This window comes from Ahaetulla prasina, chromosome 10 (assembly GCF_028640845.1).
Source record: "Ahaetulla prasina isolate Xishuangbanna chromosome 10, ASM2864084v1, whole genome shotgun sequence".
NCBI lineage: Eukaryota > Metazoa > Chordata > Lepidosauria > Squamata > Colubridae > Ahaetulla > Ahaetulla prasina.
Genome location: NC_080548.1, coordinates 4,299,551 through 4,326,892, shown reverse-complemented (window position 1 = coordinate 4,326,892; position 27,342 = coordinate 4,299,551). Strand labels below are relative to the sequence as shown.

Genomic DNA, 27,342 nt, shown 5'->3' with positions numbered 1-27,342 from the left:
ATCTCACGCCATTCTGGAGGTGGGCTCCATTCACACATTCTGTCAGAAGGTACCTGCTTCCAGAATGGTGCCAGGCTAGTCTCTGCAGGAAGGCCACACATCACATTAGCTGATGCTATGTTGAAAAAGTGATCTTGGAAAATTGCCTTTCTGAAGAGAATCAGCTGATGAATTGCAAGGCTTTGGGCCATCTTGGAAATGGGGGACATTTTGGGAGTCCCTACAATGCTTGGTTTGAGAGAATTGCAGCTGCTTTCAGAATGGCACCAGGGAGTTTCTATATTAGTAAGGCCACGCATCACAAAAAGCAATCTTCAGAAGAGGTAAATAGAGCAACATATAGCAGAGGGAGGGAGGCCCAAGGCCAGGTGAGAAATAGACCCAAGAAACCCAACAGGGCAGGAGAGAGAAGATAGGTGGGTGTGAGGCAGTTGTAGCTTCCCACTTTGTCAAGCATACAAATTGTGGTCGTGGGAGTGCTAGAGCAGCCATAATCTTGGGTACAGGTTGTAAAACCTTCTGTTCAGCACCATCATAATTGCAGTGTTCATTAAAAGATAGCTTGCAAGTCATGGATTACTTATAGACTTCCTATGTTCATCTGTAGGTCAAAGTAGAGTGTTCTATTTGGGAGGCAAGGTGGCAATTACAGCAAATGCGGAGTTTCTATGTTGTCTCCTTGAAGTTTTAAGGAAGATAGACTCAAAATTCAGAAGGATTTTGACAGACTTGAGCATTGGGCCCTATGCAACAAGATGCAGCTCAGTGGTAAGAAAAGCTAAATCCTGCACTTAGGCAGGAAAAACTAAATGCACAGATGTAGAATAGGGGCTCAACAGTAGTAACTGTGAAGGGGATGTAGGTGTCCTATGGACCACCATTAAGTTTGAGCCAGCAGTGTGATGCAGCCACCAAAAAAGCCAATGTAGTCTTAGGTTGCATCAGCAGAGGGATCGTATAAAGCTAGTGAAGCCACATTTGGAATACTGAGTCCAACTCTGGTCACCATGATACAAAAAAGATGCTAAGGCCCTAGTGAAGAGCAATAAAGATGATAAGGAGCCTTGAGGCTTGCCTTTTGGGTTTGTGGATGCTCCATTGATGGAGGTTTTCAAGAAAATATTGACAGGGATGGTATAAGGTCTCCTATCTGCTGGACTAGAAGACCTTCAAGATCCCTTGCCATCCCTATGATTCTATTAAGCTGCTGTTTTTTTATATTCTGCAGACTAAAAGAAATTGGAGATGAAAATACTATGAAAGAAAACAGTGGAGGCCTACATATGAGAAACGAGTGCTCTGATTCCCCCCATTTGACTCCAGCCTCCTGCTGCATCTGGCTGAGATTTTGGTCCAGATGGCCTAGATACTTCAGCAATTTAAACTAGCTCCCACAAAGGCACATTGGAAGGAGCAGGTGAAAAAGCCGGAAAATCCTGCTGCTCCCTGTTCAAGCAGAGGAAAAAGGTGTTTTCCAACTTTAGTTGTTCTATAGTCCAATGCCAATGCTCCCCCTCTTGTTGACTGGAGGCCCACAGAATGGCTTGGCACGCTTTCTGCCATCTAAGTGAATGGCATGGGAATTGGCATTTATCTTCTTCCCAATAATTCATTTATTGAAGAAAGAAATCTACCATAGGCACCACATTTAAATAAGCATTTAATATTTAATTGCTACTAATATTGCCTTCAATTAAAAAATTATTTTCTAATTCCTTGCAAATATTTCAAAGTACAATATTAATTTTATACAAACTGGAGCAGGTAGCAAACCCTATTTCACATTTTACATTCTTCAAAAATACAACTTTGTTTATTCTTCTGGTGTTTTGGAAAGCTCTTCCTTTGGAAGTACTGTACCTATAGTGAGCATCTTCACATCACTCAATGCACAGATATTTGATCCCAGGTTTCAAAGTTAAACTAAGTGTGCTTAAACACAATATAGGTACTCCTGAGAGAAACAGGTTACTTCAAATTCTCCCCACCATGTCCTCCGAGATGGTGGAGTTTAGCCATAGCAACACTGAGGCAGGGTTCCCACAACATGCATAACCTGATCTTTCAATTCACCCAATTCACAGACCACCTCAAATCATGAATTAACGCAATGGGTCGATCAATTACCAAACAAAGACTAACCAAACTGTAGCAATTGTGCTACAGTGGTTAAGCCTTTCATAAACTGGGTTTCATGAAAGGTTTATTTCACAAACCCAGCCACAGTCTGATCATGAAGATTTAGATCACAGTCCAAAAGTGAAGGGGACCCAGGAAGGCACTTTCAAAAATTATCTGAGAACGTTTGGAGTCTCCAGGCTCCTTACTCTAGGAAGCAATCAATCGTTCTTTGTGGGAAAGTGCCTGCTGAAAAAAAGGAAGGAAATCACTTCTCTTCAACTAAAGGGTTTTCTCTCCCTCCATCTTGCACAAGTTGATGTTTTTCTGCCCGACAGGAAAAGGTGCATCTGCAACTTTCATGGTTGGAACAATGGGAAATACCTGTTTCCTGGTATGCCTTAATCCTAATCTGGACTAATCCAAAATCGGAAGAGAGGCTTAGACTGTTTTCTGATATTCAGTAGAGTCCCACATCTAGTTCCACTCCTGAATCCTGACACTGGCTAGATAGAATGGTACTTTGCTTTTTGCCCACATAATCTAAGCCAGTATCTTAGTATTTGGAAAGAAATAACACTGCAAAACTTCAAATAACATATTTCAAAATAAGAACAACAACAATAATCATTCTTCCCTGGACTTTACTGATGAAGATTGTATGTGGGAAGAAAAACTAAAACACCCAAGTGATAAGGAAAATATAATGCATTTACTTGAAAGTGTCCACTGCATAGAAACTGGGTTTGGCCGGCGTGCACACTATTGAAAACACAGTGTGGATAACATACCATTTCCACCCATTTTCACAAACACACAGATACACCATACATACATATATCCAGTTTCCTTGGCATTTTTCAGTGCAGAACAGACTCCAAAGCTTAGAAACAATAAACAATGCAGAAGTTGAAAAACCAGCCCTCACTAGCAGGAAATATTGGCTAAAAACAGAAGATGCTATTTTTAGACTTGAAGCGAACACAAAGGATATGATAGGAGAGTAGCATTTATATCATGGCCCAATAGATGCTCCAAACAAGATTTCCTGTGCTTTAATAGATAAGAACTCACCAATGTTACTGCCATCTCTTCCAAGATGAACCAGTCTCTTGTTGGTACCTTGAAATTTTGGAACGTCTTGGAAATAAGGCAGGCAGGTGGAGGCAAAGCACTCGGGAAAGCAGGAGCACAGCCTTCAGAACAGCTTCATGACCAGCGAAGAGCAGCCTGTTCCTTCCTTCCCTTGTGAGGAGCAGGACAGAGCTGAGAAAGTCTCCAAGCAGTGACCAAAACTGGAGAGATTCTTATCTGACAAAGTCCGTTCAGCTCAGGCTACTAATGGAGGTTTTGCATAGTCTGGACATTTGCTTAAAGATGCATAAGTCAGAAAAGGGCAGAGTGATGGTTTTGCGCCCCTTCCATCGATCCCACATAAACACGCTTGTGCGCGTGCACGCACATATACATACATATAACCACACTCACAGAGTGCATGTGGACACTTCTAGTTAAATGTATTGCACTGAAGTTAAGTACTTTTTTTTTTTGCACATCACATACTTTTTTACTCAGAACAAAAAGGAGGGAAATACCCAAGGACTGTGAACAGTTATTTACAAATGACATTGCAGCCATCAGCTGAAAGAGAACTAAAGTGCATTTTAGAGGCCAGCAAGTGTAACTAGATCAACCCCAGTGAACTATATTCCTTCCCTAAACTTAAATAGCAGAAGCAACTGCCAGAAAACACTCGACTCCAGAGCAGGTTTTTCTAAAACTTAGTCATTTCCATGTTCATGAACTACAATTTCAGAATTCCCCAGCCTGTATAACCACTGCCGAGAAGTCTGAGAGATGAAGTCCATATCCCGGAAACCGACTACTTGCCCTGCTCTAACTTGCTCCCACCCTCAATACACAGCTGAGATGAAGTCCACCGGGACTCTTTACTCCCTGGAGTACAATTAAGTTACTCAACCCTCAGCCCATAAGCAAATCCACAGGATCAGCTGGCTCCCAAACTCATGTGGGGGGGGGAGCAATCTTTCCAACAGGCAGCATCAAGCAAAGGGAATGCTCTTATAACACGTGATCAAAATCCACGCAGAGGCATGCTAGTCTAAGCCCCACCCCAACTGACAGTAGAGTAGCTCTCCAAAGTCAAGAAGAAGCACCTTAGCTACACAAGCCTGACAGGCACAGGGCAAGATTCAGGAGATTCTCATCTGTGTTTAACTTAGGAGGGAGTGGAGCATCAGAAATGCCCATGGACTCCAGAGGAACAGCAACCAACCAGCTTGTCCCCCTCCTGCAGCCGCACTGGAACCTGCTAGGTGCCTTGCAAGGGCTTGCAGTCGCCTCACAGCCATGTCACAGTGGCCATGAGCCTGCTTCTTCCACCTCTGCTTTGTGACCACCCTGCCTGCCTCTCAGCTTGAGAAAAGCTCTCGGAGGAGCATTCTGAGCAATGGGCATTTGTCCTGGGAACAAAAGAGGATTACTAGAAAAACCAAACACAGTGGATGTGACAAAATAAAAACATGTACAAAACTTTAGAAAGGAGACTTCCCAAAACCTTCCAGGCATTCTATGCTGGGATTTTACCCTGAGTAAGTTAAGAGAGAAAAGTGCCCTTCCCCAATGGGGCAGGTAGGCTGTCTCACTGCACCCCAATAGTCTGCTGAAGAAAGGACAGCCTGCTTTGCCAGACCAAGCTGGATTGCTCCTCAGTCTCCACTGGACCAACAACCGAGACCCCTGAGCATCTCTCTGAACCCCCTAGAGTCAGCCAATCTAAGAGGAACATTTTCTAGCAAGAGCTGCTCCATGCCAAGAGTCATTCTGATAAAGCTGAACAGTGCAAATCCTTTTAGCCCCTGAATTCATGTAAACACCCATGCAGTGCACTTGGTTGCCAAGAAGGGCAGAAAGGTAAGATGAAAGAGCCAGCAGCCCTTTTTCTCATGTGCAAAGTCTGATCGTGATGCACACCATTTGCCTTCTACAGCTAGCAGACAGAGGAGGCCATGGGGAGGGCATCTCCATGCCTCTCTGCTTTTGCTGCTGCTAGGAGAGGTCCCCCCCCTCCCACCCACCCCGTCTCCCTGTTTTCACACAAATATTGACTTCTTTCCCCTCCCTGCTTGCAGGGTCCCTACCCTGAATCACCCCCAGGCCTAGAAGCACTCCATTCCACCCTCTTGAAAGCAAGGTGCAGCCCCCCCCCTTCCAAAGTGACCAATTCCTATGCTCACATTGCTATGAGCCAAAGTGACAAACGAGGCAGAGCCGGCATGGCTGCATCTCCTCTTGGGAGAAAGGGAATCCTGTGACAGGCTCCGGGGCAGCTGGCCCTCACCCATCTCTGCTGCTGCTTTCCACGGCTTCCCTAAGGGAAGTTGCTGCCCAAGGTAAGTCCCTCTTCCCCTGGTAAGAGAGGTTCAAGGGGAACGAGAGGAGAGGCCATCTCCAGGCTCTGGAGAGAAAGAAAGCGGGAGGCCTCCATGGCACTTAGGGACTGGTTCTGGGAGCCAGGCGGGTGGCCCAGTAGACTGCTCTGCTGGCCAGCAGGAGGCAACACAGATGAACAGCTAGCAGTAGCAGTGGATGTACTGGCCACCGTCTTGGGGAAGTCCTGTGGCCCTGGTGCCGGGGGATTCTCCGAGGTCTTCGAGAGGAGGGAGTCACAGCCTTTGTTGCCGGCTTTGTCCTTGCTTGTGTCTCTGCAGGCGCACTGGCACTGGCACACCTCTTCCTGCTTGATGATGATCACAGGCACGCTCAGGCCAATCTGCTGCACCGGACTCCCTGGAGAGAGAGAGAGAAAGCTATCACTCCATGGAGAGGCCCCAGCTGCTTCTCCGAGAATGGCTCATGCTCAGAGAAAAGCCTCTTCCAGGAGGGCCATTTCCATGCCCATCACTGCTGCTAGCTAGCAACATCGCCTCCCTCTAGGTAGCTTTGCAAGCTGCAGCCTGAGCTCGGCTGCTCTTCCCGAGGCAGAAACTGCATTATCCAGCATCAATTTCATGCTGATGGAAATAAATGTCCTCTTTCAACCCACAGGTTTGCTGGCCTCCTTAGCGAAGCCCCTAATGTCCCCTCCTTCTCTGAGAGTGTATGGCGGGGGGCCCTGTTTTGCATTAGTAAGATGGACACCTATCAATCAGTGAGCTTCCCTCAGGAAGGAGATGCAGAGAGCCTCAAATCATATGGCACAAGACCAGAGCCCTGTGGTCAGACACCCCTGCCCCCAATCCTCCCTGCCATTCTCAGCAGCAGATTTTCTTTTCTTTTTTTGGGGGGGGAGGGGGAGCTTACCTGCACCACCAGCCACAGGGAGAGCAGTTGTGAAGAAGACCTTCTCTACAACAGGAGGCTGTGGCTTGGAAAGAAAAGCAGGGGTGGGGTGGGGGTTAAGCCTGTGAGGTTGCAGTATTATCAAACCACTGCAGAATACTCTGAGATCTTGTAATCCTGACCACAAAACCCCCCTCAAGCCTCTGGGACTTACCATTTGTTCCTGGTTCGGCAGGGTCCCAGGGGTACCATTTAAAATCCACTGGAGATTTTGTTCTCCCATAATGATGCTGGATTGAAAAATGGCTGGGTTTTGTGAGGGGGCGATGGTAACCCTGGGATTGCTGGGCAGCGCAGGGCCCCCTCCCACGGGTACAGTCTGAATTCCGCTGGGCAGGACCTCAGGGGCACCTGCAGCTGCTGGTCCAGAGGTGACCTCTGAGACTCCAGGAAGCCCAGCCCCCGTGGGCTGTGCAGAGCTCTGAAGGTGGTGCAGGAAGCCCTGGGGATTGGCTGCCAAAAGTGTACTGTTAGAAGGAGGCACTTCTGGAGGCTGCAGGAGACTGGCAGGGGTGCTGTACGCTGCTGGCTGAGCACCCGTGGATGCAGGAGGCAGCGCTTGGAGGGAAGGCTCAGTGATGCCAAGCTGGAGAACAAGCGGCAGAGATAAGGGCGCAGACTCTCCTGATGCTGGCTGGGCTGCTGGAGCTAGCTGGGTATCGCCATCAAAATCTCCCATCAAGGCATCTGTCAAGCAAGCACAGGGACCATCAAATCCATCTGTAGCCAGAGACCTGCCTGGGGGGTGGTTTTGATCCCGATGGAACCGAGGAAAGCCACAGCTGGATGCTCTCGTAGCTGCATAGGAAAGATGCCCCTCTCTTAACCTTTCCCCTGCTTCCTTCCGAGAGGACACACTACTGTGCCTACACTGCTCTGGTAAAGCAGGCCTGGATACATCCCACATCAGTCTGCCTGTGGCAACATTTTCCTTCCAGGCAGCCCAGCCCAAAGATGCCTTATTGCTCCCAAAGAACACCTTTTTGCGTCAGAGCATTAGATGCAAATGGAGTCTCTCCTTCTATTCACATAACTGGACTGGGCTCTGAGAGGCTGCCAAGCCAGTTCTTCTTGAGCCTTGGACAGTTTGCTCAGATCTGAGGATCACTGCTAATATGATGTTGCCAAGGGAACTTGTACCTGTGTGCTGAGAGTCTTCCTGATTTGGAGGAGGCTCCGGGCTCTGGAACATCGACTCGAAGATGCTTGCTGGTGAGATTGTACTCAGGTCTTGTCCATGTGTCTACATAAAGGAAACAGTTGTAAGGCATCCCAGCTCAGTGATCTGGTGCCCAAGCTCAGTGCCAGCACTGGCTTTAGGCCCAGGTAAGACAACAAAGAGCGGGCTGTTCACAGTACTCTGCTAGAGAATTCCAATAAGCCAGCTTGCTTTCTGCAGCATGATAGCCAAGTATCATTGACTGGGGAGCACAGGTCCTCCTCCAAAGAGATGGCAAGAGGCTACTTATATACCAGACACCCTCTACTGGGCTATTATAACCAAAGGCAAGAGATGCTTACTGGATCTGAATTATCCCGTAGTTCTGAATCTGTGGACATAAGGCTTAAGTCGCTCAGGCAGAGTGAGTGGTTTGTATCCTGCAGAAGAGGAGAGGGAGCCTGAATTAAGCGAAGGAGCAGTCAGAACAAAGCAGAGGAACCGAGCGCCTGCTGCCCCATTCTGGTCAATCACATCCAACACAGCCAGTGGTCCAGAAGGCCAAAATCTCCTAAACCCCAAATTATCGCCACAACTGTGAGTCCATCTCCGATGTCACACTTTTCAGTAGCCATCAGACCTTCACTTCAGAATATGCAGTAGTCAGCGGTGACCAAGGATTCTTCTGGTTTTTGTAAAACACAAAGGATTGCTCAATAAGAGTTTGGAGCAGAAGAGAACTACAGAAAATGGCACAAGTGATGACCCTGCCATGGGCTCTACAGTGACCTGCCCAACTCCAAGGAAGGAGCCAGCAACTTTAGAGGGGGCCAAATCAAAAGGAAAGGGCCTGGAGAAAGAGAACATTGGCAAGTCAAAGTAGGAGGGATTTGACTTCCTTATTTTTACCAGCATGATTTTGAGATTATACACAAATAAAATGATTTACTTATACTTGTATGCCACCCAATTCTCAAATGACTGAGCAGCTCACAACAGTCAAAGAAGTTAAAACATTTATTTGAATTTATATTCGCCTATAATGGTACGAGGGAAAGACCATGGGGGGATCGTGTGAAGAGAGGTTGCCTAGGGAAGAGTCTTCCAAGAAGAGCAGGCATAACCCACAGCTGCCTAGTGAACAAAGCAAGAGGCTCCAAAGGAACCCTCCCTAAATTCTCAGATTATATAGATGATAGTGGGAGAATTGCACTTTTAGACCTGCAAGATTTGGTTAATGTAGCTTTGCAACAAAGTAGAATTAGCTCATCTGGTATGTTTTCTATCTGATCTTTCCTGGTAAAGCTGATACTATCCAACAGCAATGAAATTACAATAAAATCAATAAAAAATAAAGATCAAAGATCTTTGATCTTTAGTATAAGCCGCCCTGAGTCTTCGGAGAAGGGCGGGATATAAATGTAAATAATAAAAAAAAAAAGATGCCAAGCACAATGAAGTGATTTATTTCCCTCACCAAAGGCCTACGTAACCCAAAAGGAGGTAGGGAGGATGGCCCACCACTCCTTTCTATCCCTTCCTCTGGAAATTCAGATTTACAGTCTCTTTGAAATATTGATCAGACATGTGCAAGCCCTTGTCATTCAAATAATTTTAAACGAGATGTATGGTCAGTTTTTTTTTTAATTTGCATTTATATCCCGCCCTTCTCTGAAGACTCAGGGCAGCTTACACTATGTTAGCAATAGTCTTCATTCTATTTGTATATTTATATACAAAGTCAACTTATTGCCCCCAACAATCTGGGTCCTCATTTTACCTACCTTATAAAGGATGGAAGGCTGAGTCAACCTTGGGCCTGGTGGGGCTTGAACCTGCAGTAATTGCAAGCAGCTGCTGTTAATAACAGACTGTCTTACCAGTCTGAGCCACAGAGGCCCCTTCTGTTTACTTCAACAAAAACACTTATTGTTACAGATTAAAGGCTAAAATCAGATTACGGTTGTTGAAGTTGTCATGGGTTTCTTGGTATTTTATTATTACAAAGCAAATCATTAGCCTAAACAGAGGTCAAATATTTCTTTCCAAAATGGCGAATAAATGACAACAGTGATATCCCTGAATTCTAAATCCCTGGACCCAGCTGTGTTAGGAAATTATCGTCCGGTCTCCAACCTTCGCTTTGTGGCGAAGGTTGTAGAGAATGGGGTGGCACGTCAATTACCCCAGTACCTGGATGAAGCTGTCTATCTAGACCCGTTCCAGTCCGGCTTTCGACCCGGATACAGTACGGCTTTGGTCGCGTTGGTTGATAATCTCTGGAGGGCCAGGGATAAGGGTTACTCCTCTGCCCTGGTCCTATTAGACCTCTCAGCGGCTTTCGATACCATCGACCATGGTATCTTGCTGCGCCGGCTGGGGAGTTTGGGAGTGGGAGGCACCGTTTATCGGTGGTTCTCCTCCTATCTCTCTGACCGGTCACAGACGGTGTTGGCAGGGGGGCAGAGATCGACCGCGAGGCGCCTCACGTGTGGGGTGCCGCAGGGGTCGATTCTCTCGCCTCTCCTGTTCAACATCTATATGAAGCCGCTGGGTGAGATCATCAGTGGTTTTGGGGTGAGGTACCAACTGTACGCTGATGATACGCAGCTGTACTTTTCCACCCCAGGCCACCCCAACGAAGCTATCGAAGTATTGTCCCGATGTCTGGAAGCCGTACGGGTCTGGATGGGGAGGAACAGGCTCAAGCTTAACCCCTCCAAGACGGAGTGGCTGTGGATGCCGGCACCCCGGTACAGTCAGCTGCAGCCACGGCTGACTGTTTGGGGCGAGTCATTGGCCCCAATTGAAAGGGTTGGGACAATTGAAACTTGGGCGTTCTCCTGGATGGGCGGTTTTCCTTTGAAGATAACTTGACGACCGTCTCCAGGAGAGCTTTTTATCAGGTTCGCCTGATTCGCCAGTTGCGCCCCTTCCTGGACCGGGATGCCCTATGCACGGTCACTCATGCTCTTGTTACCTCTCGCTTGTATTACTGCAATGCTCTCTACATGGGGCTCCCCTTGAAGAGCACTCGGAGGCTCCAGTTAGTCCAGAATGCAGCTGCGCGGGTGATAGAGGGAGCGGTTCGGAGCTCCCATGTAACACCCATCCTGCGCAGACTGCACTTCCGGGTGCGCTTCAAGGTATTGGTTACCACCTTTAAAGCGCTCCATGGCTTAGGACCGGGATATTTACGGGACCGCCTACTGCCATCTTGTATGTCCCAGCGACCTGTGCGTTCTCACAGAGAGGGACTCCTTAGGGTGCCGTCAGCCAAGCAATGTCGACTGGCGGCCCCCAGGGGAAGAGCCTTCTCTGTGGGAGCTCCTACCCTGTGGAACGAGCTTCCCACTGGACTCCGACAAATACCTGACCTCCGGACCTTTCGCCACGAACTTAAGACTTATTTATTTCGTCTTGCTGGACTGGCTTGAATTTTAATTTTAATTTTTAGCCAATTTTATGGGGTTTTAATTTTTACTAATTTTTAGGGTTACTTGTATTTTAATATTGGGCCAAATTTAATAAGTTTTTTAATGTTTGTTTTTAGTATTGTATGTGTTGCTGTATTTTATTTTGGCTGTAAACCGCCCTGAGTCCTTCGGGAGAAGGGCAGTATACAAATTAAATAATAATTATTATTATTATTATTATTATTATTATTATTATTATTATTATTATTATTATTATTATTATTATTATTATTAAATAAGTCCCACAAAGCAAGTTGCTTCCAAAGTAACTATTTTCTTCATTAAAAGCAATTGAAAAGTTAAAATGTCAGTTGGTAGAAAATAGGTTTAAACTCTTCCTATATTGCAGTCAGATATCGTTGCTTTTTTAAAATCATGTTTTGTTTTGTTTTGTTCTGTCTAAAACTTACATGACTTACTTAACGTGCCCCAAGACACCTAGCAGGCTTCCATGAGCAAATCTAGACTAGAGCTCAAGTCAGAATAAGAGAACGATGGGGCTGAAAGGGATCTTGGAGGTCTTCTAGTCCAAGCGCTTGCTTAAACAGGAAGCTCTATAATGTTTGAGACAAATGGCTCTCCAATCTGTTCTTAAAAACCTCCAGTGATGGAGCACCTTCAACTACTGGAGACAAGCCTTTCACTGATTAATTATTCTCATTGCCAGCAAATTTCTCCTTAATTCTAGATTGGTTCTCTTGATTCGTTTTTATCCATTGCTTCTTGTCCTGCCTTTGGAGAACAGGTTAATCCTCTCTTCTTTGTGGTAACCCCTCAAATATTGGAACCCTGCTGTCATGCCACCCAGTGGTGAAATCCAATTTTTTTTTACTACCGGTTCTGTGGGCATGGCTTGGTGGGCGTGGTGTGGCTTGGTGGGTGTGGCAGGGGAAGGATATTGCAAAATCCCCATTCCCACCCCACTCTGGGGCCAGCCAGAGATAGCTGGTATTTGCTGGTTCTCCAAACTACTCCAAATTTCCACTGCCGTTTTTCCAGAACCTGCTGGATTTCACCTCTGATGTCACCCTAGTTCTTCTTTTCATTAGACTCTAGACATACTCAATTCCTGTTATCATTCTTATGTTTTAGCCTCCAGTCCCCTGATCATCTTTTTTGCTCTTCTCTGAAACCTTTCTAGCATCTCAATATCTTTTTTTATACTGTAGCAATAAAAAGTGGATTAAATATTCCTAGTGTGGGAATAGTGCAGTACTCTGCAGCTGCCAAAAAGTGGTTGTCCACCTGAACTCCGAGATCCCTCTCACAGTTACTGCTATGAGCCAGATATCACGTATTCTATACCATTGTATTTCAGAGTTTTGGGTTTGTTTGTTTTTGCCTAAGTGTGTTTTATTTTTTTAGCTAGGGTCCAGTGTTCCAGTCTGTCAAAATCCTTCTGGATCCTGAGATTTTGTGGGGTGTTGGCTATTCCTGCCAGCTTGGTGTCATCTGCAAATTTGATGAGTTCCCTTTCTATCCCCTCATCTAAATCATTAATGAAGATATTGAAGAGCATTGGGCCTAAGACAGAAGACACTGAGCTTGTCGATTGAAAGGTCAGCAATTCAGTGTTCGAATCCCTAGTGTCACATAACGGGGTGATCTCCTGTTATTTGTCCCAGCTTCTGCCAACCTAGCAGTTCAAAAACACGTAAAAAATGGAAGTAAAAAAATAGGGACCACCTTTGGTGGGAAGGTAACAGCGTTCCAGGCACCTTTGGCGTTTAGTCATGCCGGCTACATGACCACGGAGACCTCTTCGGCTTTGAAACGGAGATAAGTACTATCCCCTAGGGTCAGGAACGACTAGCACATATGTGCGAGGGGAACCTTTACCTTTATCTTATACATGAAAAGTCATGGATGTAAGGAACAGATGTGGAAACTGCTTGGAACAGAATTATATTCAAGTGTGTGAATTCACACAAAAAGTGGAATGATGATAAGAAAGTGGCTGTGGATGAAGGGAAAGCAGCATCCAAGAGAATAATTGTTAGAAAAATTGAGGATAAGAAAAAGATACTGTTTAATAAGTAGAGAGAAAGATCGGATGTAGTCAAAAAGACATGGTTAAATTAAACAAGCAGGAAAATGCAGAATGTTTTTGGTGTAAATAAAAAAACCTGTTTTGAAGATGGATCCAAGAAGATAAACAAAGTGAAATGAAATTAAAATAAATTAAAAATAAAAATGATGAAATTATTTGGGATGCAACTGAGGTTATGAAAGTCATGTTTTGGAGTTTTCTATAGAAATTACAGTTATATATATAAAAAATGGAATTCAAATAAATGCTGTAATTGTTGTGGATCCTGATGGAATTTTAAGAATAAAGTTGAGACTACGCAGTAAAGCCTCAGTTTTACAGACCCCAATACAGGCAATTTCACAAGCAATGGGCAAAATCTGAAATTGGATTTTGCTCCAGAACAATAGACAATCTGTTTGATAAAGCAGATTGGAGAACCATTGCTTCTGCACATTTGCAACTGTGGTATCCCCTGGCCATGTGTTTTGTCTCACATGTTGGTAGGTATCTAAGGGTCTTCCATGACTGGTATTTAAAATTGGCATCATTTCCAAGTATTTTATAAATAGTTTAATCTGCAGTGGCTCTAAAGGCAGTCAAAGAAGAAAAAGAAGTTTGAGCATCACACATTCCAATCAAAAATTAGTATTGGTTAAATAGTCAGAATTGGGATGAGCACTGAAGAATGGTATATTTGTTAAGCAAAACATATGCTAAAGAAAAAATTACAATATAGAGCTACTAATAATACAGCTGAAATTGGTGCAGGACAGTTGAGGCAAGAAAACATGAGAATGGTTCAAACAAGAGCTCCCATCAAAGCAGTGCTGAAATTATAAGCAGGCAAAAAGATCAGCAAGAAAAAGATTTGGGTACTTACACAGAGAGTGACACAAGTCATATTTAGCAAATGGTGTTAGAAAAAAGTGCTAAAAGACATAATTCATCCTTTGCCCCCTAGATACTGTAATTCAGAGGAAGGGTGGCTTATATAGTCGATTTTCAGGACTGAATAACTTTGCCAGAAGTCAGAAAGTGGTAAAAGGAGGTGTTGAAGAGGTCCCTTGGAAACATGGAGCTTGTTGACAATGTTCCCATTCATTCTTTGGGGAAAATGTACTCAAAAATTTTACAATTTAAGTGCATAGTTTTGCCCACTAAAATCAATTACCTATCCTATGATCCAGACAATGATTTTGTCGAATAAAACATTTTGGATGAAGAAACGGTTGGGTTGGTGGGCAATCTGAAGAAGAAACAGACATAAGAGGGCCTTAGATACTACTGCTCAGTCAGAAATCTTCAACTTTGCTACAGTTGGAAAGCAGTCAAAATTCCAATGTTGGCAAACAGCTGGGGAATAGAACCGCTTTGTGATGCGAGGCAGAACTGCAGTTTGAAGGAATGGGAAAAGGAAAACCATTGGACTCGCACTGCTTAGAAGATGAAGGGATACCAGGTTGGCTACTTCTAGAGGCTATGCCAGCGAGAAAGAGGAAGATGAGGGATGAGGAGGAAAAGGAATTGCCAATCCCAAAACAAAGTAGCGATCATACCCAGTGACAGGATAGGTTTTCCTGAATGCTCCTCTATTCGCAAAACCCAGCCTTCAGGACATAATCTGAAGCATTATGTTTCCAAGATATGGGTGAAATTGGATACTTTTGTCAAACTAATCACTAACATTGGCTTTTTCATGATAAAAAATAAAGTTGAGTTGGTTTCTCAGATAAAAGTGTGTTTGTTGTGGTAAAAAAAATCACATTTGCCATTCAATGAATAATTGGCTTTATAGAAATTCCACTCTCAACTGGTCCGTTCAATCTGTTTCACAAAAAGTTGCTTAATGACTGTTCAAAATTACCACAGGCCCAGAGTGGATGCTTTTCAGTCTGTAAAGCACCTGGTCATTGCAAAATATCACACACACACACCCGCTCACATAACCACATTTTGGGTGCCTGGTAACTGGCTCACCTTTGCAATTGGTTGCGGTATCCCATGGTCACATGACTGGGATGTGTGACTATTTTATTTTTTGGGTGGTTTCTGGCAAAAAACATTGATTCAAAAGAATGACTTCACACTTATGATTGCAGTATTTGGTTAAAAATGGTGGATTTACTTAATAATGCAGTTATTTACTTAATGACTACTGTAAAAAATGTTATAAAAGCGGGTACATTCACCTGGATGCTTTAACTTGCAACCGTAACCAGAATTTTCAGAAATCCAGCCCCAAATGCAGTCTAAAGTCAAGGACTACCTATATTGATCTTTATTTTTTTTATATGGTCCAAAGTCCTAGCATCAGAAATAAATATTATTATCCTACAGTACTGCTCAGATCTAATTATCAACCTGTTTTGGAGGCAAAGTATTGCTTGACACTCATAGTTCCTTGTTAAATTTCAGCTGCAAAGACTGCAGGAGTTGGACTTCTAGAAAAGATTAGAGTATTGCTGCTGCAGTTACCCATGAAGCACACCAATGTTTAACTGAAGCACTAAACACTCACCTCAGAGAGGTTGTTGTTGGAGAACAAAGTATATGAGGATCCTTTTTCATGTCCTTTCATGTGACTTTTGAGGCTATACTGTGTGCTAAAGGCCTTTTCACACCCATTGCTGGGACAAAAGAAAGGTCTCTCACCTATAGTGGAAGAAATCAACAGATGTATCAATCAAACCAAAGGTACAAGTCCATCAATATCTGGATTCCAGCAGATCCACAATTTTGAATACTTACAACAGACTTATTTCTAAATTCACTGCAGGGGATGAGAACTAGGCTCTTAATAAGCAGAATCCTAATGTAGCAAATTACAACACCCTTATCAAAACTAGTAGGCCCTGTCAATGTTCACTCAAACATGTTTACTTTCTTAAGCTCCGTAAAAGAATTTAGGGGTCAGAAGTCCTCCAGGTCTTACCAGTGTGTGTCCTGACGTGTGTCTTCAGATGATGGCTAACAGCAAAGGCTTTCCCACAGCCATCATGGTCACACCTGTGGGAGAAAGCAGGGAGACAAATACCTTTGCAACCTTGCAGTGTGTCAGTTTCAGCTCCATTCAGGCAAGCTGGCTTTGTAAGAGCATGTGTGACAGTGAGGGTTGGTTGCCAAGTTGAGTAAGAATAATATATGTGATATGGCTGCAAAAAGGGCAAATCCGTTATTAGGCTGCATCAAAAGGAATGAAAAGGTAAAGGTGTCCTCATGGGTTTTATCCCACAAACCATGACTGACTTTAGGGAGCAGTGCTCATCTCTGTTTATTAAGCCAAAGAGCCAGCGTTGTCTGAAGATGTTGTGTGCCCAGCATGACATCATGCCACAGCACAGAGTGAAAAGAAATGTTTCAAAATTAGGAGAAGTCCACTTTTCTCTCCTCAGGTCCTATCTTGAGTGCTAAAAGAGGTTTAAAAAAGGATGATGTGGATGAAACCCACAAAGACATTGATGCAGCTTTAGCTTTGAAGAGAAGACTGTGGGATATAATAGAATTCAAATACTTCTGTTCTCTATTGTTTCAGAGAATAGGACATGGACTAACAAATTTAAGCTACAGGAGGACAGATTCCAGCTGAGTATTTTAATAAGAAAAACACTTTTACAATGGAACCAATTACTCAAAAAAGAGGTGGTGGTAGAGAGGTGGTAAAGGAATTCTGCCTTTCCTTCAGGAACTCAAGTGGTTTAGATGGCAATTTTTCTTGATATTATTCTCACATCCCCATGAGGTGGGCTGAGCTGAGAGAGTATACATGCCCCAAGTTTCCCACTAACTTTCTACAATAAGGGGAATTGAGGTTGGGTTTGCCGGGTCTTAACCTAACATTTTAACGCCACTGGATAGAAGTAGATATTAGATACAAAACATTTTAAACTAGATTTCTTCATTGAGCAAAGGATTCAATTCAGTACCTAAATGGCCCCATCAACTGTGGAATTCTCATGCAAATGAACAGAAATATGCAATAAATATCTTGCATCTGCTCTGAAAGCATTGAATTGGCTCTGGGCCTGCCATGTGTGAATGGCAAGGCCTCCATGGTAGAGAAATTGGATTATCTTCAGTGTTTGAGTGCCTTCTTCCACATGCATCAACTCCTCAGCTGAGATCACATGATGAGACCCTCTTGATGGTATGCACCTATTATGGACTATTTAGAGAGTGACCTGAAGGCATCTGGCTATGTAGTTCTAGCTACTGAAATTTCTGTTAACCTAAAGTATATGAAGCTTTCAGGAGCTGCTTAAGGCATATGCGTTCATCCACGAATTTAGTCACCATAGCACTGCCAGTCTGGCCTGATTATTCCATGATATAAAGTTAGGGAACGCATTTAACTTGGGTTTTCATGAATGATCATTTATGGGTTTTTTTTGGTAAATTGTTTGCCTTAACTTGTATGCAGGGCCACCTCTATCTTTCACGCCCACCAAACTAATGGTTGAGATGGGGAGGTAAAGCAGGACTCCAACATTAATCTCAGAATATTTGTGGGTACATTGGGACCAGTAAAAGTCAGTCCATCAAGTCAACTGAAACCCAAGAGCAGTTTTGATGCTTCTGAGCTTCTGCAGAAAGGGACACGTTTACATCAAGCTGACCTTCTCCACCTGCACAATGAAGAGGGCTAAAACTACTTGTTTTTCTATGGCAAACTAATCTAATGTTGAGTGACACTGAACAAATGAAGCTGTGCACTCTGCCAGATAACTGAACATTTGCCAGAGGGGTACACACTAGAAATATGTTTGGGAATTTACACATTATAGGCCTCAGTGAATAAACTGCTTCCAAAAAGTCCCAGCAGATGGTACACGGCCTGTTTAAAAGCCTTGCAAATGGCCCAGGACACAATGCCATTCATGTAGCAACCAGACAACTTACCTGAATGGCTTCTCTCCAGTGTGAGTCCGAATGTGCTTCCGCAGATCACTGAGGGTTGTAAAGTACTTGCTGCAACCTTCTGACTCACAGTTAAATGTTTTCCCCGTATGAAGCCTCTGATGGGCTTTTAACCTAAAGAAGAAGGGGGTTGGAGAATGTCTCTTCTGATCCAAGACATGCCCTGCAGTGAAAGAGCAAGGCCCGTCTGATATGATTACAGATTTGGGCCAAGGTTCTGCACACTGAAAACACCCATCAAAGCCAACATTTTAGTGGAAGACATTGTGTGGGTGATGTACATCAGGGAATAAATTCTGCAAGAGCCACAAGAACTGATGTGAGAGATCTGGGGAGTGGGCATAGGGCAGAGTAAAACATCAGGACCAATCAGGACATTGGCAAATTCAGCCAGGAGTACCCATTTCTCTCTTTCTCTCTCTCTCTCCATGTGTAAGCAGTAATTTCTTCTGATGAACATGAGATTTCCAAAATTCATCCTCTTACCTGTACAGTGTATTGAAGGCTTTTTCACAACCTTGAACATCACACTCAAAGGGCTTCTCCTTGGTGTGCACCCGGACATGGATTTTCAGGCTGTAGGATGTCAGAAAGGCCTTCCCACATCCCTCCTGATTGCACACAAAGGTGTACTCCCCACGGTGGGTCTTTTGGTGGGTGCGCAGGTTGCCTGCAGTGCTGTAGGTACGAGGGCAGCCTTCAAATGTGCACTGGTAGCGCTTCACCTGTCAGAGAAACAAGTATCATTCAAATCAATATTGGCCAAAAACCATTTCACAGAGCTACTGGAAGAGAAAATAAATGTTTGCGTTCAGGAGGCAGCAAAAGCCCCACACTGTCTGCGTGTTATGCAAATATAGCTGCTAGCTCTGATTAGAATCAGAGGAGATCCTCCTTTGTTCCTGTCCATAGACAGTCCCATGACCCTGCCCTTTGCTTGGGGATTAGGGGGCACAATAAGGACTTTTAGATTCAGGCGAGCAGGCAAGAAAAATATAGCTAAATGTGAGCTCTATGCTAAAGTAGGCTCCCCAGCTTTTCCTTGTAGGTTATTTTATGCAACTGAAGAAATGTAAAGATCACTTCACTTGAGAGCCTATCCTAAATGTCTCTGGTGAATGCAACTAACATATTAACATCATCCCTCATAACCTACAATCATCAAACACCAATTACAATGTCTGATTCAAGTACATGTTGTATCATAATACTGCATATGAATCATCATTTGCCCCTTATAAATATGTTTCGGCCAGTTGTATAGTGAAAATGAGACTCACTCCAGACTTCTTAGAAATTAAAAAAAAAGTCTACTTATGGGGATGAATAGAGGACACATGAACTTGACATTACTGTGATAATGAGGAAGATCTATAGGAAACTATAATTAGGCTTTACTAGACTCAGTAAAAGTGATTTGTTCACAGCTGAGATTGTAGCCCAAAGAATATATATACAAATACATTCATTAAATATAGTTTTCTTGGGGAAAATCTCTATCAACTATGGACAAAGTCTATGTCCTCTACACACATATTTCTCTGAAGAGGCTTTCCTTCCATTTGCGATCCACTACAATACAAAGGTGAAGACTCACAAAAGTTTGCTGCATAGATATGAAGGATAGATGCGGCTCATATATTGAAAGCATTTCAAGGAAGCTTCAACATACAGTGAAAAATAACACTGGGTTCCTATCCTCACATCACATATTTCCAAAATGGAAGCCCTGGATGGATTGGAACCACCAGAGTTTATCCCTCCACAGTCATATCTTCAACATACCTAATGTCCTTTATGTAAATCCCAGATCCTGTCTCCCAGTCCAGATAATAGTAGGATAAGCTCTTATTACAAATCCCAGTTACTCTGCTTCCCATTGCTAAATTAAAGGAAAACCTTTTAACAGGGTTTGCAGTGAACAATTTACTTTGAAGGATTTGGAGGAAGTGTAATAGGTATACAGAGAATGCAGTATACAAAACTTGGATAAAGTAGCTTTACTTTTGCTTCCTTTTCTATGCAATATGAAATCTGATTGCATTTATGCCTTACTCTATATGCATAAAATCTCAATGCAGGGTATGAGTATATTCCCACTCCCCAAACAATAGGACAGCTCCTATCAAAGCCTTCAAGACAAGCCAGATCTTATGTACTCCCTGGAAGGTCAAAAGAGTTGGAGCAAGTTGTTTCAAAACAGAGCAGCAGCTAGCAAGACTGTTTCCCCCATGCCCCTTCCTAACAGGATGAGACATTCAAGCAGGCACTTTCTACTCACCTGAGTAAGGCAGGCAGAAATTTCTCTTCATGGTCATGTGATTGTGGGATGCTGCTAAATGCCATAAATGTGGCCAAGTTGCCTAGTACCCAACATGCAAGTCACATGACCCAGGGAGGCAGCCATCAGCCAAAACGTCAGCGATCAAGTGGCTGAAGTTAAGGGCTACCTGTACTTCTAACTTTTTTCTAAAAAACTGAGTATTATCACTTTTAAATCATGTGACAATAAGGACATTTTGCTTGAAAGTGATTTTGTATGTTCGACAAGTACCCTATTGTGAAACTGCAAAAGAAATACTTTATTTTAAACTTCTCACTGAACCAAAAACTTGAAGCTAAGAGAACTGCTCTCTGAATTTACAATTTTATTTTATTTATTTTTTTTTTTTTGTTCAAAAAGTTTTTATTGGTCAAAAAAGGTTTATACAAATACATATCAGGTATGGTAAATTTTCATTTTTCTTATACAAGATAAGAATTTAACTCAAATTTTTTAACACATACAACAGCCATATGGCAAACAGGTGACACGAAGTAGCTAAGTTTACAAATCTTACATACGCAATAAAGAAGGGTCAAGAATAAACAGAATATCGTACAAAAGAGAATAAGGAAAACCAACACAATACCAAATATCTTTATCACTTCCTAGTTTTGGATCTCAGAACTCTGGGTTCAGCCTGACCCAACTCCAGGGCCGCAACAGCGGCAGCCGCCTCCGCCCCATGGTCTATAACCTCCCCTTCTTCAATTCCTGGGTCATCTGATTCCAGGAGGGCTTTGTGTTCCTCCACGTAGGCCGTAGCCTCCGCAATTGTACTAATTTTTTTCGTAATGCCCTCCCGGAAAATCATCAATCCCTCTGGCATCAGCCATCTGAAGCCTACTCCCTTCTGGTACAATTTGCTTGACAAAAAGTAATATTTCTTTCTCATTTCACGTACCTGTCTGGGAATCTGCCTCAGAATGGCTATCTCCCTGCCCCTGTAAGTCAGTGCCCCACTCCTATGTTTTCTAAGAATTTCATCTCTCGTCTCTCTTCTCACAAATTTGACATGAACCTCTCTGGGAACTGCATGCGTGCATATTGTGAATTAACTCTATAAACTCGATCCACATCCCAATTCATGAGATCAACACCTCTCCCAAGAAATTCTCCCAACAATTTAGTCACAACATCTCTCAAATCTTCTTGGTCCACTTCTTCCAAATTTTGAAACCTAAGGAAATAAGACATTTTATCCATCTGTAGTCCAAGCACAGCATTGCCTGTCATCTCCTCTCTTTTCTGCACTGCCCGCATCTCACCCTCCAGACCTTCCACTTTCTGCTTGTTTTCTGCTGAGACTTGTTGAGTATCCTTTAAATCCTTTTGGATAGTCACAATTTCTGCTCTTATTTCCATTTGGCCTCTTTGCAAATCATCCAGTTTCTTGTCCATATTAGATAACTTTTCCAAAATTCTCTCCATCTCTCCAGCAGTTGGTCTCTGACCTTTTGCCATTTAAAAAAAAAAAAAATTTCAAAATCCTCAGGCAAGCACAGTATCCTTGTAATTTCCTCCGGATCCACCAGGGGGCACTCACAGGAGCAACGAGTCCAGTGTACAGTTAGTCAACCAGGAAGCCGAAGGGAAGTGATGCCATCAAAATTCTCATAGTGAAGGCGGAAGCTGGACGCCACCACTGTTCCCCAGAGGGAGGGGGGGCCTCAAACCCTCCCTCCTAAATTTCTCCATCACCTCTTCTCTCCAGAGCTCCACAAAACCGGTAATCTTCTTATTTTAAGTTCTCCTCTCTCCAGAATGACTCGTGCTCCTTCCAGCCGCAGGGGAGAAAAACCCCCCCGCACTCCGGAGCACTCCACTCGCGTTTACCGATATCCCCTTCCCTTCTCCATTCCTCAATTCTTCTCCGTTCCCTGTTCACCACCAGGCTGCTGCAGTTATAAATCCAAAGCCCCGGTGTCACCGGGCACAGCGGCCCAGGCGACGACCAAAGTAATGGCCGTGGCCTGTGGCCTCCGAGCCCCGCCGAGCCTAGGACGCGCCAGCATCGGTCCCCACAGTCCTGTATGTCGGCTGGGAGACCCCTGGCGAGCCGTCCGTGCGGCAGGTGTCCTTTTCGGAACACCTGGCCCCTGGGGGCCTCGGCGGCGGCCGGATTCGAGCACTGGAGGCAGGAGAAGCCTCCAGACGACCGTTGCCTCTGGACACCGGAAGTCGTCTCCTGAATTTACAATTTTAAAATAACTGAAAGTTCAAAAGATTTACATAAAAACTTGTTAAACACAATTCCTTATCTCAATCACTGGATCCTTTCTCTTAATTTTAATACTGAAAATTCCCAAGCCATCACGTCAATAATCATGAACAGAATTTAGAGACAGCAAGGTTATCTGACTAATCAGGAAAACATTCCTATAACCTTTTTTAAGCCTCCTGTGTTTTTTATGAAATGTGATCGAGCATTTTGCAGCAATTTAAAAAGGTACAAAAATGTATTGGACTTGTACTATCTGCTGTAGATATAAAAAAATCCTACACATCCCTGTTAAAATGCCAGGATTTTAACATGTAAAAAAATCAGACCAAGATAAATCACTTCAGATCTTTTTCTATCTTTAATATATTATAAACTGTATAATTCAATTGAAAAACAAATTGAAATATGGGGTGGGTGGGGAATAACATTAAAATATCCAATAACGTGGTTTCTTAAATGTGCACACCCTCTTATAAAAAGCAATGTGGCGGTGTTCAGAATTAACCAATCAAATTAAAACTGATGGTAAATAGTACACACCTGCCATCAAGTAAGGTGACTCTGATCAAACCATATAAATTTCAGCTTTTCTAGTAGGATTTTTCTGACATTTAGTTGCTTCTTACAGCAAAAGCCATCATCTGCAAAGAGCTTACAAAGCATCAAAGGGATCTCAGTGCTGGAAAGTTTCAGTTGGGGGAGCTGTATAAAAAAATTTCCAAGGCATCGGATATACCATGGAACACAGTGAAGACAGTTATCAACAAATAGAGAAAATCTGATACAATAGTGACATTAACAAGAACTGAATGTCCCTCCAAAATTGATGAAAAAACAACAACACGAAAACTGGTCCGAGAAGCTGCCAAGAGGCCTATAGCAACATTAAAGGAGCTGCAGCAATGCCTGGCAAGGACTGATTGTTTACTACATGTGACAACAATCCACTCTATTCTTCACAGGCCTGGGCTTATGGAGTAGGATGGCAAGACAGAAGCTTTTCTCTTACAAAGAAAAACATCAAAGCCCAGCTACATTTTGCATTTCTGACAAAAGCATGTGGGCCAATGAGTCTTCGATGAGACCAAGTTGGAATTTTGTCCATAATTCCAAAATGCATGTTTGGCACAAAACAATATTCTGCATCGCCAAAAATACACTAGGCCCACAGTGAACCACGTTGGTGGTAACTTGTTTTTGGCCTGCTTTTCTTCACCTGAAACTGGGGCTTTAGCCAAGGTGGAGGGAATTATGAACAGTTCTAAATACCAGTCAATTTGGGCACAAAGCTTTCAGATCTCTGCTTAAAATGCTGAGAATGAATGTCACCTTTCAACACAATGACCCCAAAAATATCTCCCAATCAAAAAGAAACAAAGAAAAAGAAAAAAAGAATGATTTCACCAGAAGATCAAAGTTTTGGAATGGCCCAGCCAGTATCAGCCCAGACCTGAATCCAATTGTAAATCTGACGAGGGCTGATACTGACAGACACCTACCCCAAAAGACTGAGTCTTGTCATAAATCAAAACTTGCTTCAACAAAGTATTAGTTTAAGGCTGTGTACACTTGTGCAATCATGTTACTGTACCTTTGTATTATTTTCCCCCAAAACTATTTCAGTTTTTCAACTGATTTGCACAGCTCACGTATTATATTAAAGGTGAAAAAAATTCTGAAATGATTAATCTTGATCTTTTTTTTTTTTTTTACATCTCAAAAACGTGTCATTTTAACAGGCATTAACTTTTTACATCCACCATAAAACATTACTCAGGAGCAGACAAAAGGTGTTTCTACTCATCCAGTTTAGTCTAGCCCAGGGGTCGCCAACCTTAAACACTCAAACAGCCACTTGGACCTGTTTCCTACAGGAAAAAAACACAGTGGGAGCCACAAAACCTGGCTGGGCGTGGCCAACTCAATGTCACTCATCCCACCCAGTCACATGACCATGTAGCCACGCCTACACAGCCACAAAACTATTCTCTATGTCCCTCTCCCTCTGAATCTATGTCTCTCTCTCTCTGTATGTATGTGTGTGTGTCTCTCTCTCTCCCCTCCCTTCGAGTGACCGTCCTCCTCCTCCCCCCTCCTCCTCTCGCAACTCCCTGGCTGGCTGTGGCTGAGCTGGGAGCGTTCACAGGGAGACTCCAGCCTGAAGTGGCAGGAAGTGAAGGCTGCCTTACGTGCAAATGTGGCGCGAAGGCAGCTACAGGGCAGCTTTGCTCCTGCACTCTGCAGCGACCCTCTTCCCTGTCTTCCTCTCAGGATGCCTGGGACAGCTGTGGCTGAGCCAGGAGTGTGTGCACACGTGGAGAGACCCTCCTCAAGCAAGCGCCAAAGCTCAGGAAAAGTGCGTGGACGGGCGGTGGCTCGCTTAGAGGGTCTCTCTGTGCACTCCATGTGTGCACACGCTCCCAGCTCAGCCGGCCAGAGGGTTATGAGAGGAGGCGGGGAGAGGAAAGTGGAGGAGCGAAGCTGCCCTGTACCTGTCTTCACGCCACTTTTACGTGTAAGGCATCCTTCGCTTCCTGCCACTTCAGGCTGGAGTCCAAAAAAGAAATAAGAGGGGCGGGTGGGGTGGGGCGAACCAGTGATGGGACAGGGAGCCGTGGCAGAGGGCCCAAAGAGCCATTTGTGGCTCCCGAGCCACGGGCTGCCGACCCCTGGTCTAGCAAGTTGGGCATGTTACAAGTCCCGTCAGCCAAGGAATGTTGGCTGGTGGGAACTAGGCTATGTGCCTTCTCTGGTTCTCCCTGTCCTCTGGAATATCATTCCTTCAGAGAGTGGGATGACCGTAACCCTGCTGGCCTTCCATAAGGTTGTGAAGACTTGCTTGTGTGCCTGGGCCTGGGGCCCGAGTATGTTAAGGGCTCTGTTTCTTGGTTATATTAATATCTACGACAATAGTTTTACTCATGACTAAATATAGTGTATATTTTTATGTTTTATGATATATGCTGTCCAGAGTCACTGGCTGAAATAGGCAGTAATAGAAATTAAATAAAAACAAAAACATAGAAAAACAAAATTGGTTTAGAAATTTAGGCACCTTAACTTATGTATTTTGGCATATTTTAAGCTCCTAAAATGCAAAAGAAAATAATTTTCTCAAACCAGAAGATACTCAATAATTTTTTAACAGGAGCCAACATTCTTTCAATGAAGAACTTATTCCAGAAGACCTTCGGAAAGAGCCGGCAACTTACTTCTTTAAGCTTGGTTTCAGGGCACTCTGACTGCAAAGTGAGGGTGGCCCCCTCAATGTTGCGCGGCATGGGAGTTGAGCCAGGATTGATAGTCAGATGGATCTGATCTGGCGAAATAATGTGCTGCACGTAGCCCTGGGAGATGCCTTCATGATCGGCCATCAAGTGAAATCTGTCCTCCTGTAAGAAAGGCAGAAGATGCCCGCCTCGCCCTTCCTCTTCCTCCTCCTCCTCCTCTTCTTCCTCCTCCTCCTCCTCTTCCTCCTCCTCCAATGGCTCCTGGTCTTGCTCAATGAGGACGGTGGTCCTGTCATAGACCGTCCCGGAGGAAGGGGAGGCCAGGCCATTCTGCTCATCGAATCTTATCAGTTTGTCATCTCGAGCCAAGTCATCTTCCTCCACCTCGTAGTAGATGACATTCCGCGGGCTGTTCTCCCCCATGGCTCAGTGGAGTGCAGGGACGGCCACGGGAGGAAGACGGTGCGGACTGTCTGCGAAGAAGGGAGGGGAAAAACCGTCAACGAGGCAGGCCGCGCCGTCACCCAGGAACCAAGTCCCGGCCGCGGTTTCCTCCCGAGACCCGCCCGCCCCGCCTCCCCCGCCCGACCCAGGCCCCAGGCGGGTTCAAGAGCCGCCTCGTCCCCCGCACCGCCGCACTTCGCCCGCCGACTACGAAGGCCCGGCAGCAGCAGCAGCAGCGCTGAGCCGGCCGGGCCCGCCGCCGCCTGCAGAGGCCGTGGCCTCACCGGGTGCCCTCAGCGCCGGGCCAGGCCCGGGCGGAGCCGCCGCCATGACGCTCGCCCGTCCTCCGCCACCGCCGTTCTCGCCGCTCTCCGCCGCCACCAGGGTCTCCGCAGGCAGCCGCCGCGCTTCCGCTTCCGGCCTCCGTCCAGCCCTTCGTGACGCCCTGCTTCCGGCCGGGCCCTGAGCCCGCCTCCCAATGGCTTCCTATTGGCGCCTGTCGCCACCAGGAGGCGCTGTTGCTGCGCGGGGCCTCCCCTCTCGCAGCTTGTACTGGGTCCTCTCCCCCCCACCCTCGCCCCGAGTGCGGAGCTGCTGTCGAGCCGAGGTCCAAGGGCGGGTCCCGGTTCCAATACCTGGATGGCGGCTGCTTTATCTTTCCGTCTTTCTGCGTTTTTTCCCCATATCTTAGTATGGCTGATCTTGTTTTTTCTTGTTCCTTTGTATTTCAATTTTTTAAATAGAATAGAATACAATAGAATAGAATAGAATTCTCTATTGGCCAAGTGTGATTGGACACACAAGGAATTTGTTTTGGTGCATATGCTCTCAGTGTACATAAAAGAAAAGATACCTTCATCAAGGCACAACACTTACCTTGAATAGAATAGAATAGAATAGAATTTTTATTGGCCAAGTGTGATTGGACACACAAGGAATTTGTCTTGATGCATATGCTCTCAGTGTACATAAAAGAAAAGAAAAAGAAAAAAAATACCTTCATCAAGGTACAACATTTACAACACAATTGATGATCAATATATCAATATAAATCATAAGG

The 27,342-nt window shown here is 44.5% G+C and overlaps 1 protein-coding gene across 2 annotated transcripts; it reads right to left on the bottom strand.

The window, feature by feature from the left end:
• Positions 1-1,647: 1,647 nt before the first annotated feature.
• On the bottom strand, positions 1,648-26,727 carry MTF1 (metal regulatory transcription factor 1). Of its 2 annotated transcripts, XM_058195735.1 has the most exons (11): positions 26,567-26,727; positions 25,821-26,311; positions 18,548-18,786; positions 18,044-18,175; positions 16,080-16,153; positions 15,666-15,799; positions 8,002-8,079; positions 7,621-7,723; positions 6,635-7,167; positions 6,442-6,505; positions 1,648-5,928 (listed from the first exon to the last, which is right to left on the bottom strand). In XM_058195735.1, exons 2-11 carry the CDS (start codon positions 26,259-26,261, stop codon positions 5,510-5,512), a joined length of 2,217 nt encoding a protein of 738 aa, XP_058051718.1. In that variant the 5' UTR covers positions 26,262-26,311; positions 26,567-26,727; the 3' UTR covers positions 1,648-5,509. The 2 variants fall into 2 exon arrangements, with proteins under 2 accessions (XP_058051718.1, XP_058051719.1); XM_058195736.1 differs by lacking the exon at positions 8,002-8,079.
• Between the last annotated feature and the right edge of the window lie 615 nt (positions 26,728-27,342).